The sequence below is a fragment of the Ursus americanus genome, chromosome X, assembly GCF_024610735.1.
Source record: "Ursus americanus isolate L20-20 chromosome X, mUrsAme1.1.p, whole genome shotgun sequence".
NCBI lineage: Eukaryota > Metazoa > Chordata > Mammalia > Carnivora > Ursidae > Ursus > Ursus americanus.
Genome location: NC_142164.1, coordinates 45118662 through 45136965, shown reverse-complemented (window position 1 = coordinate 45136965; position 18304 = coordinate 45118662). Strand labels below are relative to the sequence as shown.

Sequence of the window (18304 nt, the reverse complement as noted above, 5' to 3'; positions counted from 1 at the left end):
AGCAAGCCAGAAACAAGGTAACATTGATACTCTAAGAGACAAGCCCACAGAGTACTTCCAGGAAATAATAGACCACTTGAGGATATCAGACCACACTGAAAATCACCAAAAGAATGCAGGATGATCTGTAGTGTACATAACTAATGGCCTCATTTGCAGTTACCCCAGAATTTTCAGAGCATTCAGGGATCACCATATAAAAAAACTGAGTATCTGTTGCCTAATGTCTCATGGGATTTACATATCTACATGAACTCTTCACCCTCCATAAGCATGTGAGTTCATGACCCCTGGTGTAGTCACTGCCCAGAGACCTCTACAGGTGGAGCAAAACCCTACAAATATGCAAATGATAAGATGTAAGGACTGGTACGGATCAAGAATAGAATTTCTCGGGGCACCTGGGTGGCTCAGTCAGTTGAACATCTGACTCTTGGTTTCAGCTCAGGTCATGATCTCAGGACCCTGGGATCGAGACCCACATTGGGCTCCATGCTCAGCAGGGAGTCTGCTGGAGATTCACTCTCTCCCTCTCCCTCTGCCCCTCCTCTCTCTCTCTAAAAATAAATAAATAAATCTTTAAAAAAGAATAGGATTTCTCATGCCCTAATAGACAGCAAGGAGGGCCTGGACCTCTTTGTAGGAACCAGGCACTGGATCTCAGTTCAATTTCAAGTTCAAGTTTAAAAATCCAGTATTCTATTTTGCTTCTTTGTAGGAACCAGGCACTGGATCTCAGTTCAATTTCAAGTTCAAGTTTAAAAATCCAGTATTCTATTTTGCTTCTAGAGCCAAGTAAAGATAAAGAATCATCTCAAACCAACAGCTAACATTATGACAAATGATTAAATAGAACTCAGCATAATGTAGCCATTAATAAAATGGACTTTTTTCAGTCATACCTAGGTTTCAAATCCCAGCTCAGTAAACATACAGACATGTGACTTTGAGTAAGTTACTTAGCCAAACAAAGCCCAGTAATGATAGTTCCTATTTTGGGGCGTTGTCGTAAGGAATGAATGAGATAATGTATGTAAAGCACTTATGATGGCATTTGACACATAGTAACCCCTCAGTAAATGATAACTCCCTATTTCTAAAAGCATTCTTACTAAGATTGAAGACAAAGCTAGGCTGCTGCCATTTAAAAGTACTTAGAAATGTTCTGAGTAACCAGTACTATTCTTAGACCTGGGCAAGAGGGGCTTCCGCTCTGACACCCACAGTTTAGAGGATCCCTCGTATTACAAATACATAAAAATAAATTTATTAAAGAAGACAGAGGCATCTGTGTCACTCAGGATCCAGTGCTCAGTGTGGCATAACACATAACCCTAACCCTCTGCTCTCATAACTAACATCATTCAAATGCAAGGGGAATGCTTCATATTGCTTGCCCTGTGTACTTGAAACAAAAGGCAAACACATTCGAATGCCATGAAGGTTTGGGAGTTATGCTGCTGCTGATATCAGACACTGCTTTAGTGTTCAGGGAGAACTTGAGCAGCAGAAGTGCTTAGTAAGAGAAAAGATAAATCAACTTGTCAAGTCCTTCCTCTCTCAATAGCAATAGATTCTTCCATAACAATGATTGTTTCCCAGTAGTAACAAGCATTGGCTTTCTGGCTTCTCTTTGTGTTCCAATTCATGGTTCCTTGACATGTGGTAAGTGGGTCTCCATTTGTACTCTTGCCCCAGGCCAGGCAAATGTTAGAAGCTGGCCTGTAGCTAACACAGTAAGATGTGAAAAAGGAATGAGGTATAACTATTGGAAAGGAAACAAAAATCATCATTATTTGTAGCTGATTCGATTGTCGCTCCAGAGAACACCCAAGGGAATCAATTGAAACACTCAGATTTAACTCAGAAAAGAGAGTTTAGGAAAGAGTTTGACAAAGTGGCTGAATAACAATCAATAGTTTTCCTGTAGGGGCGCCTGGGTGGCACAGCGGTTAAGCGTCTGCCTTTGGCTCAGGGCGTGATCCCGGCGTTATGGGATCAAGCCCCACATCAGGCTCCTCCGCTGGAAGCCTGCTTCTTCCTCTCCCACTCCCCCTGCTTGTGTTCCCTCTCTTGCTGGCTGTCTCTATCTCTGTTGAATAAATAAATAAAATCTTTAAAAAAAATAGTTTTCCTGTAAACCAGCAATAACCAGTTAGAAGATATAATGGAGATATAATGGAGAAAAAAAAATCCATTTGTGATGACGACAAAAAATAGCACAGAATCCCCAGAAATAACTTTTTTAAAGATTTTATTTATTTATTTGGCAGAGAGAGAGAGTACAAGCAGGGGGAGCAGCAGGGAGAGGGAGAAGCAGGCTCCTGCTGAGCAGAGAGCCCAACATGGGGCTCGATTCCAGGACACTGGGATCATGACCTGAGTTGAAGGCAGATGCCCAGCCCTGAGCTACCCAGGCACCCCTAGAAATCATTTTTTTAAAAGGCATATGCTGGACGCAAAGTAAGCAAGGATATTTGTATATCTCTCAGCAACTAGGATTTGAATAAATGGAAATTGATGCCATATTTCTGAATGGGAAAGCTAAATTTTGTAAGATGATAGCTTTTAAAAATTAATTATATGTTTAATTCAATCCAGTCAAGATTCAAAGTTATTTACAATGATAAAATGATTCTAAGTTCACCTAAAGAAATAGGGAGAATAGCAAAGAAATTTTCAAAAAAAGAATAATAATGATGGGTATTTGGCTTATAAGATATTAAAATGTATATGTAAGTTATAATATTTAAAACATTATAGTATTGTCACAAGAATCAACAAACAAATCAATGGGCTAGAAGCCTTGAGACTGACCTAATAAAAAGGTAAGAACCCAATATACAATAAAGGAAGCATCACAAACCAACAAGGACAGAATTCATCAACATATGAAATCTAAAAAAAAAAAAAGAAGAAGAAAGCATAAAACAGCTTTAAAAAGTATAAGCAAATGTTAAATTTTGAGATTGGGAAGAATTTTCTAAGCAAAAAAGCAATGGCAAAGTCATAAAAGTATTGCTAGACTTGACTCCGCTAAATTTACTGGCAAACACAAACTGGGGAAGTTATGTATTTATTTATTTATGTATTTATTTATTTGACACAGAGAGACAGTGAGAGAGGGAACACAAGGAGGGGGAGTGGGAAAGGGAGAAGCAGGCTCCCTGCAGGAAGCCTGAAGGGGCTGAATCCCAGGACTCTGGGATCATGACCTGAGCCGAAGGCAGATGCTTAACAACTGAACCACCCAGGAACTCCTGGGAAAGATATTTAAAACATAATTGATGTAAGTATGGTATAAAGAGCTCTTATGAATCGATCAAAAAACACCAACACTCAAAATAAAAATGGAAAAGGACATAAACAGAAGGTGTACATATGACCACCAAATATATGAGAAAATGTTCTAACACTAATAATCCACAAAATACAAATTTTTATAAATGAAATTGGTGAAGATGAAAAACACTGAAATCCTCAATGCAGATCAGATGAGGTGATGCATACAGACTTCTGTACTGCTGATGGGAAGGTAAATTTCCTTTTTGGAAAGCCCATTAGTAATATGTATAAAGAGTCTTTTAAACATTCATATCTTTAAATGATTTAAAGGAGCAGCAACAGCAAATGGAGGAATTTAAGTTGAATACCCCAATAGGTGGCGGCCCTGCTCTGGACTTGGGGAGCTGCTTCACTCCTTGCTCTGTTTTCTCATTCATAAAATGAAGGGAAGGGGTGCCTGAGTGGCTCAGTCGTCAGGGGTCTGCCTTCGGCTCAGGTCATGATCCCAGGGTCCTGGGATCGAGCCCGGGATCGAGCCCGGGATCGAGCCCCGCATCGAGCCCCGCGTCCAGCCCCCTCCCCCCAGTCCAGCCCCGCATGGGGCTCCCTGCTCAGCGGGAAGCCTGCTTCTCCCTCTCCCACTCCCCCTGCTGTGTTCCCTCTCTCACTGTCTCTCTGTCAAATAAATAAATGAAACCTTTAAAAAAATTAAAAATAAATAAAATAAAGTAAAATGAAGGGAATTAATAGTACTAATCTCTCTCAATACAGGAAAATCACTTAGCATAGTGTCTGGCATCCTCTAGGTGATAAGTAAATGTTAGCTATTATTAAATATATACATATAAAAATGAAAAGTTCATAATTTTGACCCATCCAGCTTCTAGAAATTTACCCTAAGGGAAAGTTCAGGAATTTAGAGAAAGATTGATATACAAGGGTGTTCATTGCACCCTGATTTGCAAAAGCAAAAACCATGAAAACAACAATACCTAGCAATAGGAGAATAGTGAAACGACTTACATATAGTACATTCAAATGATGTTGAAGCATTATACAATCATTTTGGAAAGCTTGCTTTCTTTAAAGATTTTATTTATTTATTTTTGAGAGAGAGAGAGAGAGAGAGAGAGAGAGAGAGAGAGAGAGAAGGAGTGGGAGCCAGAGCTGAGCAAGTGGAGGGGCAGGGCAGAGGGAGAAGCAGACTCCCCCACTGAGTAGGGAGGGAGCCTGATCTGGGACTGGATCCCAGGACCCTGGGATCATGACCTGAGCTGAAGACAGACACTTAACCCACTGAGCCACCTAGGCACCCAGAAAGATTGTGTTTTTGATGACAGTTTAATGATACGGAAAAATGCTAACAAGTGAAAAAAAAGCAGGGTATAAAACTGACTCTATAGTAGGATCAAATTTTGAAAAACTAATTTATATATATTTCGTCCATAGAAAAATATTTAAGAAAAAGGTTAATTAGAATATTGACCAATCAGAATAACAATGTTCATCTCTGCATGTTGGGATCATGAGTTATTTTTTCCTTATATTCCTTATTAGTATTATTATTATTCAGTATTGTGTACGTTTTATAATGAACATTATTATTCCCATTATCATGTAATTTGAAAGCAAAATGGTATATAATTCCTATAGTGCCTAATTCACTTGTATGCGCATTGTAGAACTCAGTGATTGTAATCATGAAAGACTGAAATTCTTCCACAATAAGATGTAAATGATTGCTAAACCTTAAAGTGTTACCTCTCCCAGGGATAATATGTGCATTTAAATTCATCAGGTCCCCCCCCTCCCCCACACACCCATCAAGGAAAATTTATTGGGATCTGGTGCACAAAAGGCTAAAGTTTTAGGTACTATGGGGGATATATAGAAGTTGTTCCTACCTTTGAAATGCTTATAAGCTAAACTAACTGTGGAGTAGATTAGGAAGGCAAAAGAAGCAAAAAGGGAACTACATCATTGTATGTTAGACACTGTGCTAGGCAATTTACTTATATCGAATTCTTACAAGAAACGTTTGAGGCAGAATTTTCATAGACATTTTATAAATGTGGAAACAGAGGCACTGAGAGGTTAAGTGACAAGTTCATAGAGTTAGTGGCAGAGCTGGCATTTAAACCCTGGACTGTCTGGACCTGACTCCAGACTATTATCTCTCTTAATGAACACTGCCTCATCAAAAAGGTGTTTGTGTGTGTGTGTGTGTGTGTGTGTGTGTGTGTGTAATTACAGTGCAAAGCAGAATCAGGTCACTGCCATACTTACTATGCAAAGTATGAAGTATATGGAGAGGCAATAGAGCAATGATTAAGAACCTGGGCTTTTAACCCAGGTTAAGGCTGCCTAGGTTTGAATTCTGGCTCTCCACTTACTAGCATATACTCTTGGGCAAGTTACTTATTTTCCTGTGCCTCAATGGTCCATCCATAAAGTGGGAGCTCATACCTAGCTCACAGTGTTGCTGTAAAGATTGAATGAGTTAATACAAGTAAAGGGTGGTTGTCTAGCACTTAGTAAACTTAGTAAACAGAGGAGGGAGAAACCATATCCAGCTGGGAATGGATAAGGAAAGGCTTTATGGAGGGGATGACATTGAAGAAAAGGTTGAATGTTAAGGAAAAGTGATGGTGTAGGAAAAGGGAATGTAGGGGAGGTGGGAAAGCTCAGGTTGCATGGGGCCCTGAGTAAATAGGAGGAGGGGTGGCATGGGAGCTATTGGAAGATAAACTTCCAGAGAGGCAGAGGTCAAAATGCCAATTTTAAACCTCTGGAGTTAACCACTGGGCTATGGGAGCCATGAAAGGTTTTCCAGGAAGAGAAAGATAAAGCTTTCTTCAGTAGCAATGGAGCCTGACAACTTCACAGTTTTATTCTTGAGTGTTACCCACTGCAGAAACAAGCAAACTGAGGACTACTGTTTCGACTGAGGGAAAGGAAAAGGGGAGAGAAGGAGGGAGGTTGCCAAAAGGGAATGAATAACTGGAGGACCGAAGAGATGAAGAGTGCGCCTGGTGGGAAGTGGTGGGAAGGAGGTCTTCCCTGATTCCTCATTCCAGAGAGCGCCCAGGGACTGAATTCGAAGCATAACCTACTTTCCCCCCGTTTTAAGACGAAGTTTCCACCTCAGTTTTGGTCTTCTTTAACTTCCAGACTGTGCTTTTGGCCAGGAGTAAGCGTAGGGCATTAGGACCCAGAGATTGTTGTAGTGAGAGAGGTTGAATCTCGATCTCTCAATTTTTCTCTCGAGCTCCCTCCTCTCCCTTTGTCATTCTAGCTGCTTGCTGCCTCCGCAGCGTCCCTCTAGCTCTCTCTGTGCTAACTGCCTGCGCCTTAGACAGACGGGGTGCGCAAAGCGGAAGGACTAGTTGGGACCTGCCTTGGTGACCCCATGGCATCCCCCAGAACCGTAACTGTCGTGGCCCTCTCAGTGGCCCTGGGACTCTTCTTTGTTTTCATGGGAACTATCAAGTTGACCCCCAGGCTCAGTAAGGATGCCTACACTGAGATGGTAAGTGAAGCAAACGGGTGACGAGGGACGCACCCCCAAGGGATTGCGAGTACCTCTCCCCTTCTTTCCTTCCCAGTCCATGGTCCCATCCCCTTAACCCCTACCCCCACCCTGGACCATACCTTCTCCCCAACAACTTTGCAGCTCCAAAGGAGCAGCTGGACAAGAGCGATTTCATTTGTGGGCTATGCTGAGAGCACCTGTTTTGGAGCCACTGGATGCCAGTTGGGGGAGGGGTTGCCCAGCGAGTACACCCCCATCTCCAAGTAAACCTGAAGGCTGAGACCTGCGTAACACCTGTCATTGGCAGGAATCCTTCCGTCTTTCTAGCACACCCGAAGTCCGGGCAACCAGTCTGCAAGTCTGATTCCTTCCCTTGGAGCTAAGAGTTTAGCAAGCTGGAGAGTTTATTTATCTTAGGGAAGAACAAAGGGGAAGGAGGGAAAGAGCTGGGGGAGAGTGGGCTACTAAAACAAGCAGTTCTTAGGGGCGGGAAAGGTATTCCTCATCCCTGGCGGACGGCTGATCACCTGGTCGCCTGGGCGTGTGTGTCTGTATCCTTGAGACAAAGCAGTCTTGGCCCAAATAAAGGTCACTGAGCGCCAGCTTCTTCCCCTTCTCTCAAGGGAGACCTGGGTGTTTTGGTTTGTTTTGTTTTGTTCTGTTTTGTTTTGTTTGTGGGCTAATCTGCAAAATCTGCAAAGTCCGCCTCTTCTCTCCTGCAAAATTAATCCCCACCTTGCCTCCTACGGATGCCCGGGTCAGGTCCTTTGCAGGTTTTCCGCTCTGCAGAGTTGGAATCACCGAAGGTGACTGGCCAAAACATTTCCTCTGCAACCTGGGGGCTGGGCTGCTCTCCCCAGTTGGGCGTGAAGAGGACTTGTTCCTACGCTATAGAGTGTGAGGAGATGGCAGGGGATGTTTCCAGCACTTTCGGTCTCGCATCTCTCCCCCTGTCACTTTGCCTCTTCATTTCCCCGCCCCAGCTGAAGAGAACCAGCTTCTCACTGCCTTTGCCTGACTGCCAGTAATGGGAGGGAACCCATTACTGGGCTCTCAAGGTCAAGAAGGAAAGGAGCTTAGGGGAGGAACAGGACGGGGGAGAGAAAAGAGGCAAAAGGGTCTCCCCGTTAGGGCCGAGGCGAGGAGGAATAGCTCCACACGTTGACAGGAATAAATAGCGCTCTCCTGGAGCCCACTGCGGAGCCTTCCAGAGCCCCTCAACGTGAGCTGCAAATAGATGGAGACTGGCAAATTGTAGATGCTCAGAAAATGTTTGCAGGCAGCTCTGGCTTCTGCCTCAGGGTTTGAGCTGGTGCTTTCTATGTCTCTCTCACCACGGGATCACCCTGGGGTGGGGGAGGGTGGCTGGGATTCAAGGGCCTGGGTCGAGCCCCAGTGGCAAATACTAATGTATTTCTCCTTCTCCCTTCCCCTCCTCCCAGCATGTTTGACCAGATGGAATTGAAATCAGGTCAAAATGAGTATCCAAGGCAGCCTGCACTGGGGAGCGGAGGGGAGGGGAGGTGGGGTAGCAGAGCCACCAAAGGCAGAGGGACAGGGTGGAGGTGAAATGCCACTATATTTTTGTCGTGGTGGTAGTAGTTTAGTGTTAGATTACAAGTAAATGAATATGTTATTGCTTTTCTTTACTTTTCATGTATACATGTATTAATATGTTTGTGTGTGTACCTTAGGTATTTTTGAGTTTTCCTTTTCCTTAGGACATAGTATCCTTCTTCAGTATACTCCCTGGCCCCCAAGCCCTCCTCAGCTGTTTTAGAGCACCCCCCCAAACTGAACCCTCAGTACAATGTTAGGCTCTGCAGACAATCCAACTAAGATGGAGTCACCGGGAAGCTTCCTACCAGCTTGGCAGGAGCTCACAAGGAGGACCAGCCACAAATGGGTTTACAGTAGGTTTCTTCCTAGGGAGTGGAGCTGTCTATTACAGTCTACTGAAAGGCAGAAGAAACCAATATCAAGATTTCATATCATACAAAGGACCATATTTAAATAGGTATAAGCTAATACAACAGTATAGAACCATAGTGCATGCATGTGTGTGCGTGTGTGTGCGCGCGTGTGTGTGTGCACACACAATTCTGTGCTTATGTGTTCAGGGGCATCTGGAGGGAATGGAAGAACTATATCTAGCTGGGAGGTAGACTTCACAGTAGTATGAAGGTTGAGGAGGATTTTCAGATTGCCTTTTCCAGGGTCCCCTCCTGCATTGAACATTGGCCCCAGGCTGGGGATGGCTGTCCAGCACAGGACCCATGGCACCAATCCTGGGCTGGCCCAGCTTTATTCTTAAGTCCATAGGAAATGGGAAAAATTCAGTTCTAGTGCAAAGAAGGGGCTCAATTTATATTTGTTGAATGGATGCCTGAATGAATGAGTCATTGGAGCATTGTCTTGGCTGGTCACCACCCTTCAGAGTTCTCTGGCTGGATCTTGATTATGCAGTTCAGGAGTCATTTCTTGCTCTTAGAAGGGGGTATGGCTCCTTAGGACCCCAACTCTAGATCAGCTAGGCTGATTATCTGGGATTTTCTGTTTTCCATTTAGGAGTGATTCCTCTGCATTGACAGTCATGCATTGCCTGCAGTAGCTTTTCTTACAAGATCTCCAAGTGTTGTTGTTTAAAGATTGTATGTTCTTTAAAAAACATATCACTGAAGTAAATTCATTTTATCAGTTATTCTCATTTTACTGATGGATCAAACTGATCCAATATCATAGGGTAAGCTGTTGTGGGAGCAGAGATTGGAAACCAAGTCCATGACTCAATATTCTCAGTAGGGGAGTCATTAATGATTACAACTGCCTTTTTGGATGTCAGAACTTGCAACTGATTCTCGAAAATATCTGGCACATTCCTGCTTCTTTTTCGTAACACTTCAACTACACCAATCCATACTTTTACTTTGAAACCATTTCCAAATTTAGATTTTTGGTCTTTTTCTTTTCTGCCACTATATATTTTTTCCTTGTTCTAAAACTATTAGTATTATGCTTAGGTGTTGTCCCCTCCACGAAGAATCATTGCTAAAATCCAAGCAGACAAATGACTATTAACTTCTTTCCTGTATACTGCAGAAGCCAGGAATGGTTAATGGAGAGAGCACAGGCTTTCAGTCGTATAGGTTTGTGCTTGAGTCCTGACATTCCTAGTGCCTCAGTTTCCTCATTGGTAAAATAAGGACAATAATTCTTCCCTTAGAAGGTTGTTGTAAATATTAATTGAGATTGTATATGGAAGCATCTGGTACAGTGTTTACATATAGCAGTTGTTCAAGAAATGCTCTGGGTGAAGTGATGGTGATAACTGATTCTACATTATGCAGTGGCTTCCTGACTAATTCGAATGGTCAGTTTAAGGGATTGAAATCAGGCATTTAGAAGAGCAAGAAGCTTTTTTCATGTGCTCTGGTGAACAGACCTTTATGTGATTAGCTAATTTTGAAAACTCCACACTTGCTGCCGGTTAATGTACAGTGGATCCCATGCAGAACTTCCAGATGTCTCTCTGAATTGCCCATTTGGTGTGTGTCGCCCCATACCTCCTCCAGATTTAGCAAGAGTCATTATAGAGTACTCTAGAGCCCACATGGATTCAACATGACCGATCACTCCCTTGACTAAATTCCTTCATTAATTCACTTGAAATTGGGAGACAGCACTTACAAATGTTGTTAAACAAGTTTCCTGTGCACTGGTGGGGAACAAACAAATGGTTGACTTGCTCTAAATTTGGTATTCAGCTCTTTGCAGCAGTGATTCCTCCATTCTGTAATCAAAAAGAGCCACATGTAGAATGGTGAGAAAATGCCAAAATCTGGTCACAATGAAGCCAAGGGATTTTGGCCCCGAAGGAAAACAGGGCAAGTCTCTGCTTCTTCGCATCCACTCATAAGGAAGGTTTGTTGATTTGGTTGATTTGCTTACCTATAGTTAAATGCCCTCCCGTTTGTATTACCCTGGGGAAACACTCCAGATACGTTTGGGCAGTTTATTTAAAGTCCTTAGGTAATCTTTTATGCTTCTGATCACTGCCATTAATTGCTTTCCAGCTAGGTAATAAGATAGTATTTCACTGATGCTTATACTGCTCTCTGAGGTGGTACAGTACGTTTATTCCCTCAGAGAGGAAACTGACCCTGAGATGTGAAGTGACTTTGCTTAGTTCATACAGCCAGCCCAAGCTAATCTCCATTAGAGCTGATGCCAGGGAACCTGTAGCCTCTCAATGGCCAACAGCTATGCTTGTTTCAGAGCTAACTTTGACTTAACAGTTGACGCCAGACTCTTCTGCCCTAAAATGCAACCTGGGAAGGATCCACTTTGGTTAGTAGGACCAGGTGTGCCAGCTTCCTCTGTAGGTAGGTACTATATGACAGTGGAAAGTAGAATTGCTTAAAATATGTTTATCGTTCACATGGATATTTGGCAATTAAACACGTGATGGCCTTTTACTGCATCTAAGAAATAATCGATACTTCACGTATGGCTTCTTCCCCCTACAAAGATGCAGGGAAGTCATACTCGAGTCAGTAAATTTTGCAGCGGTTATGTAGCCTTTATGGTCTAAGATAGCAACGAGGCTGAAAATTTTAGCCAAATGTATTTTTGTCGGTGCCCTCTTTGGCTTCATAGTTTTTTTTCTCTGTAAATTTTAGTGAAGTGTAACATACATTCTGAAATGTGCATCTAACATAAATATACAGCTCAAGGAATTTTCAGAATACTCCTGTGTAACCAGCACCCATATCAAGAACACAGAACAGCAGCTCCCCAGAAACCCCCCTCGTGGCCCCTTCCAGTTACTACCCCCCCAAGGATAATTATTTTCTACTTTTAACAATATAAGTTAGTTTTACCTGTTTTTGAACTTTATATAGCTGGAATTCACAGTAGATTAGCCATTTTTTTTCTTTTACCTAACTGGCATAAGTGTACTGAAGTGGACCAGACCACCCATTTTGTCCTGTTAGCTGACTTGGATCAGTCATTAATTGCAAAGGAAGATAAATGTAATTAGACAGCTTTGAGCTCTTCAAATAAATGTCATTAATATGAGATCATGGACCCTGGGGTATTGTGAAGAGTAAATAACAAAAAGAAAAACAGTATGACTAAAGAAAAGCTCCATATGCTTTTGACTCATATCTGAATCATATCTTCTCATATCATAAGAATGGACCTGTTTGATTCACCGCTATTATCATTAAAATAATCACCATGGCTTGCTTGCAAACGCATGGACTTCTCATTGTATGGTTCATTTAAAATGAAATGTGTGTGTGTGGCCCTTGTTTGATGCCATGATGCTATGACTTTTTTTTTTTTACTTAATCTCCAAAATGTTCATTTAAGTTACAAAAGGGGAAACCCAGATAATAAAATGCTTAGTAATTTTCTCCAAGCAACTTAGGGGCAAAACTAAAATTGAAATTTAGCTTATCTTAAAAAATCTCAGCCCAAAGATACTGTTGGATGATTGCTTTCGATTAAAGGGATTTGAAACATTTGACTAAATACTCCTCTTCCCTGCTTCCTTGGCCTATAAGGAAACTATGGTTACTGGGTTATTGCAATGGAAGGGAAACACACCTAACAAAGTGAATTGTGAGAGCCTTTGGGACAGTGACTGAGTCAACTCTCTTTATTCTTACTATCAGAACAATTAAAGTCTTTAGAGCTCTAGTCACTATAGATTCAAGATACGTGACCCTTCTATTGTTAGAACTGAGGTGGCCCAGACCAAACATTGATGGCGCTGGCAATAGTAGGATTCTTTTGATGTCTCCACCCTACTCCACAGGAGAAAGAATAAAGGGCTTCCTATAATATCAAGATTCCATCCAAGCTTGGTCCCATTTCTAACAAATTAAACATTCCCTGTCTGGAGTCCTGGAAATAGATGCTATCTGTACCTACTCAGCTTTGAACTAAAGATTTGATGAAATGGCTTATCCATGTGCAGTTTCCTCTGGAGAAAAGAAGGGGGAATAAGAGGCAACAGCTGCACAAAAGATCCACAGCTGTAGTTTAAGGAGTTAGATAAACAACTGAAAAAGTAATATGGAGTTACACCAAATGTAAAGAAAAAAGGATCACTGAAGTCATAGGAACTTGATTTAAAGACCTGGAATTTGGCCCCAGGCTACGGATTCCACTATAGTATAGTTAAGAATCTATTCTTGAATGATGGGTGGTTAGCCTTAGCCAAAAAAGGAGCGTTTCCAGAAGCCACTCAGCCAGCATCTGCAAGTCTTGGCTCTGAACTGACTGTAAGAAACTCATCATGCCTCCCGCGTTCATCATGTCAGAAGCTTACATTTAGGACTTAGGAACTGCCTCTTGGGAAGCTTTGTGTTGTTAATTAGAAATGGTCCTCACTTAAAAGTGTTAAGGAAGCCTCTTGTGTCTAGATTTCTTTCCCTAATGTTGCCTTGCTACTGTCACCAGAGTACAGAGGGAGAGAGAGTGGGCAGGTGGCATCTAGTTTAAAAGTGAGAAGAAACGGGTACACTTCTCCCCACCACCAGGTGCCCTAACCCTCATCTCTGCTCTTCTCCATGTGTGTCTGGCTTAGTTCAGCCCAGGGTTTTACTCTGCCAACTAGTCAACCTCTCTCCTAATTTCTCTGAAAGTCCCTGATTTAACCTAAAATGGGAAGAGGGAGGAAGAATGACTAACACTCTGTTTCTTTACATGATCAGGAACAGGATAGGGACTAGGGTGAGGTGGAATTTTAAAGACAGGATCTGACAGGGCCAAGATTGGGAAGAGATAAGGCGGGGTTGTGTAAGTACAGAGCTGGATCCTGCCTTTACGTAAAGTTTTGATATCTTGCTCATTAATGATATTATTTACCTTAATCAAGGAATGTTTTTGGTGCCCTCTTAAATTTTGCATTCAAGGCCAATAGCCTGGCTCATTTCACTTTAGTCTTAACCTTGCTCAGGAAAATGAGGCTTAGAGAGAGGTCAAATAATTTGCCTACAGACACCCAACTAGAAAGTGACAGAGATGGGATTTAAAGCCAAGTCTGTTTGAATCAAAACCCTTGTTTTCTTTTTCACTAAACCATTGGTCTTTTAACAGTCCTCATAGAGGATTATCTTGTGCCACTCATGATAATTAATCCACGAAATAAGGTGCATTCACTTATCCAGAAGTGAGAGAAATAACTTAACATTTGTTCCAAACCTAGAGTGTGTGAACACTATTCTAAGTGCCAGATGCTTCTAAGAGGTCAAGTTGGCTTTCTGCCTGATTCTTATGATACTTGCCTCTCATTCGGAACTTTTGACTATTCTCTTCTTGAAAACCTTGGCCCCCGTGACCCTGTCTCTCTTGGTTTTCCCCCTGCTTTTCTGACCACACTGTCTTCTGTCTACTTTGTGGACTATCTTCCTCTTTCCATTTCTTAAATGTCTGTCACATAATTTTTCCCACTGTATATGTACATTCTACCTGGGATACTGATGACTATCCATTCTGTATCTTTACTCCAGACCTCTCTTACTGAGCTGCCTACCAGACATCTCCACTTAGATGTCTTAGAGATACTTCAACTAAAAAACCCAAATTGAGTCCCTTACTCCTTCCTACCCCTTGCCCCACCCCCAACCTGTTCTTTCAGATGCATGCCTAAACTTGGAGAATGGTAACACCCTTCTCTATGCAGGTACCCAAGCTCAAGACCAGAGAATCTTTCTTGACTTCCCTCAGTGTCCACATCCAATATAACACTAAATTCTGTTGATTTTGCATTAAAAGTATCCACTCTGTCCCCTTCCCTCTATCCCTACTGTCATTACTCCAGGTCTCTTACTTGGTCTCCTTGCTTCCAGGCATTCCTCTCCCAATCCATCCTCCACACTATTTCCAGAGGGACCTTCCTCAAAAGCAAATTATGTTGCTCCCCCTGGCTTATAGGATAAAATCCACCTCCACAACACAACATATATAGTTCTCCATGATCTCATGGTGACACATATATAGACATATATAAGAGGACATATATAGTTCTCATGATCCATGATTCATATCTATTTCCCCATCACATGTCTCAGTCTCACCCCTCCCTCTCCCAACCTGTGCTGAACTGGGACAGTGTTTGAAACACACAAGTCTGTTCTGTGCTTCGGGGTCTTTGCTCATCCAGTTTCCTCTGCCTGCAATGCTTACCTTATTGATCTTGCAAACATCTGCTCTTCTTTTAAATATTCCACTCTAGCTTTTCTCTGTTTTCATCTAGGGAGACTTGACCACTCTGGTGTGCCTCCACTGTATCTACTGCATAATTTTGTTCAGCACCCATAACTTTTCTTCATATAAACTCAAGCTTCAGGAAGGCAGGGCCTTTGAATGACTGATATCTGTATCCAAAGTACCTAGTACAGTGCCTAGCGCAAGGAAGCACTTAATAAATACTGAATGAATTAATGGATACTTACTGAAAACAAAGGAGTGGGCCAACCTAATAATACACTTGATAAAATCTCATCGATTTACTACAAAATGAGGATCAGGCCCATCTGAATACAGTGAAAAATATGATTATCTATTACCCTAAGGTCAATATAATCTTATTACTTTGTAATATATCCAGTGACTCCCTCCTCTGTTCTGTGATGTCTCCCTTTGGGCTATAATTAGACCTTGTACAGATGTCTATTATGTGTCACTAACCACGCTGCTTTATACTGGTGTTTTGTGCATCTGTTTCCCCCCACTAGACCAAGAACTTCTTGACCCTGTCTTATTTACCTTTTTATCTTCATTGCATAATCTATAGTAGGTGTTCAATACATACTTGTTGGATTAAAATTAATGACCTTGCATCAGGCGAATCAAAGTAGGGTCTTGTAAAGTCCTGGGGATTTATCTCACTGACCATGAGAATGATTTTTATCTTACTGTATTCTAAAGATATATAAGGGGCTAACATTTGGACACGTTTTTCTATTTTTCTATTTACTTAGTACTCACTTTTTAATTTTAACAGATTCCACAAATATAAACTCCTGCTCAGCTTTTTTCTGAATTATCACAGATTCCAAATTAGGGAAGTCCAAATTAGTGAGGCTTTATCATACGGTGCCTTGTCTTGTTTCATTTTTGTTGGTATTCCTATGCATCTGGGTTTGGATGAGGCAGGCACTAGAAAATGTGGATGTGGCTAATCTGTATCAGATTTTATAGGCCCAATAAATTCTCTTATAAATGCTTTTAGTGTTGTTCATGATTTATAATCAGTAAATAATTTTTAACTATAAAGCTAAATTCTCTTTGGTGCTGTTACTAAGTTTTATTTATTTATTTTTAAAGATTTTATCTATTTATCTTAGAGAGAGAAAGAGAGCGCAAATGGGGGGAGGAGCAGAGGGAGAGGGGCAAGCAGACTCCATGCTGAGCGCAGAGCCCAGCCCAGAGGCCCTGAGGTCACGACCTGAGCTGAAATCAAGTGTCAAACCCTCAACCAACTGAGCCACCCAGGCGCCCTGCTGTTACTAAGGTTTAAATCACAGGGATCTCCGAAGATTGCTTGTTTTTTTCTTATCTTAATTACAAGGTTTTTATTTAGGGGCCACAGTAAAAAAAAATAAAATAAAATAAAGGGACCTGGTGGGGACATAGAAAGGGAATGGTGGGGAAGGAGGCCCTTGCTTGTGTGTTCTTCATTCTAATGTTAAAATCATGGTTAATGTGGCATTCCTTGTGGTATTTCACTCTAGAAACGTGCTTACAAGAGCTATGTCCGAGCCCTCCCTCTGCTGAAGAAAATGGGGATCAATTCCATTCTCCTCCGCAAAAGCATTGGTGCTCTTGAGGTGGCCTGTGGCATTGTCATGACCCTTGTGCCTGGGCGTCCCAAAGATGTGGCCAACTTTTTCCTACTCTTGCTGGTGTTGGCTGTGCTCTTCTTCCATCAGCTAGTCGGTGATCCTCTCAAACGCTACGCCCACGCTCTGGTGTTTGGAATCCTGCTCACGTGCCGCCTGCTGATTGCGCGCAAGCCTGAAGACCGGTCTTCTGAGAAGAAGCCCTTGCCACCGCCAGGGCAAGCTGGGAATGCCGGGAATACGGAGGAGCAGCCCTCCTTATATGAGAAGGCCCCTCAGGGCAAAATGAAGTTGTCATAGGAAATCAGAAGTGCAAAAAGTGGACCTGCCAGGCAGTTGCCTCCGTGACACCCAGGATGATGTCAGTGTGTGTTTTTCATTTGATCTATTTATCTTGAGGGAAAGGGAAAAATATAATCTGCAAGTTAATGGTCCTATTGGCTTGTGTACACCTATACCCTAAAATGACCTCCCCACATAGACGTATGTGCACCACCTTTAATCACTTTGGGGCAACTCTCACATCTTGCTGCATGTACATGTATATGGCTAACTGTTGAAGTGTATTTGTGAGATGTACTCCAGCAAGCATGTGACTATAAGATTATGTGTGGGAAAATGTATTTACTGTCTGTGTGTGTTTGTGTGTGTGTGTGTGTGTGTGCACGCACGCAGATGCGAGGAGAAGGCTCTGATCTTGAACTAATCCTGCACAGGTATCCTTCCCTTTATAGACTGATTCTAGTGAGGGCAGGATAAAATAAACCTCCTCTAAAGAGAATCCTACTTACTTCTGGTATAAATCAAGTGATGTATTCCTGTGTGATGAGGGAAATTTAGCTGAAAACTTAAATTTACCACTTTAGGAGAAAGTTTCTTCAATTTGAGACACTGAGTTATACTGGTTAGCCTCCACCGTAACAGTTGTTGAAATTTTAAATACTCCATATTAAGTTTAATTAAAATAAGGGATATATACAGTCAACACATAATCTAATTCTTCAAGTAAAATTGGAAGTTTCACCTTGCCTTTGCCCCAACCCATCCTACTAAGCTCCTTTGCTCACAGTTTGAAATTGAAGCAGTGAACTTGTTACCAGACATCTTTTTTTGGATTTTCTTAAGCCAAAAGCTGCCTCACTTCCTACTATTCTCAGCAGCTAACCAGGATTTGGCAGCTGCTCCACTGTTGCGGTTGAGGGAGCAGGGATTAGTCCCGTTAGAGGTCTGTGAATCTCAAACTCTAGCTGTTCTCTTAAATCATCTGCAACTTGACAGAAGAGCTGTATCCAGTGTTTCCCTGCCAAACAGATTCATTACTCCTATTGAATCTTCACTGAACTTTGCTAGTGTAAGCAGAGATGCAAGTTTGTCTCCTGTGGTTGTCTCGTCTACACCTCTTTATCATTACGGTGGCTGGAGTTTAGCAGGGGGAAGGACATTTGATATGGGTTGGTTGGATCGAGCGGTATGAAACTTTGCTTTCTTCATTCCATACTGCTGTTTCTCCTTGTTAGATGTGCTTTGATGGTTTTAATATTATTGTGCCAGGGATGGGGAGAGGGGTGGGGGCATTGTGTGTGTGGGGGAGTACAAATTATTGTATTTTCTTCAGTGTCATTGTTCTTGT

At 42.0% G+C, this 18304-nt stretch overlaps 1 protein-coding gene across 1 annotated transcript; it reads left to right on the top strand.

The window, feature by feature from the left end:
* Positions 1 to 6570: 6570 nt before the first annotated feature.
* TMEM35A (transmembrane protein 35A) lies at positions 6571 to 18304 on the top strand. The gene is made up of 2 exons (XM_045803612.2): positions 6571 to 6814; positions 16567 to 18304. The coding sequence occupies exons 1-2, from the start codon at positions 6695 to 6697 to the stop codon at positions 16972 to 16974; spliced, it is 528 nt and encodes a 175-aa protein (XP_045659568.1). The 5' UTR covers positions 6571 to 6694; the 3' UTR covers positions 16975 to 18304.

What these genes read in the sequence shown, in the direction of transcription:
- TMEM35A (XM_045803612.2), top strand. Translation starts at nt 6,695, where the DNA reads ATGGCATCCCCCAGAACCGTAACTGTCGTGGCCCTCTCAGTGGCCCTG. An exon ending in AGGATGCCTACACTGAGATG is followed by an intron (nt 6,815 to 16,566) that starts GTAAGTGAAGCA and finishes ATTTCACTCTAG; the next exon opens with AAACGTGCTTACAAGAGCTA.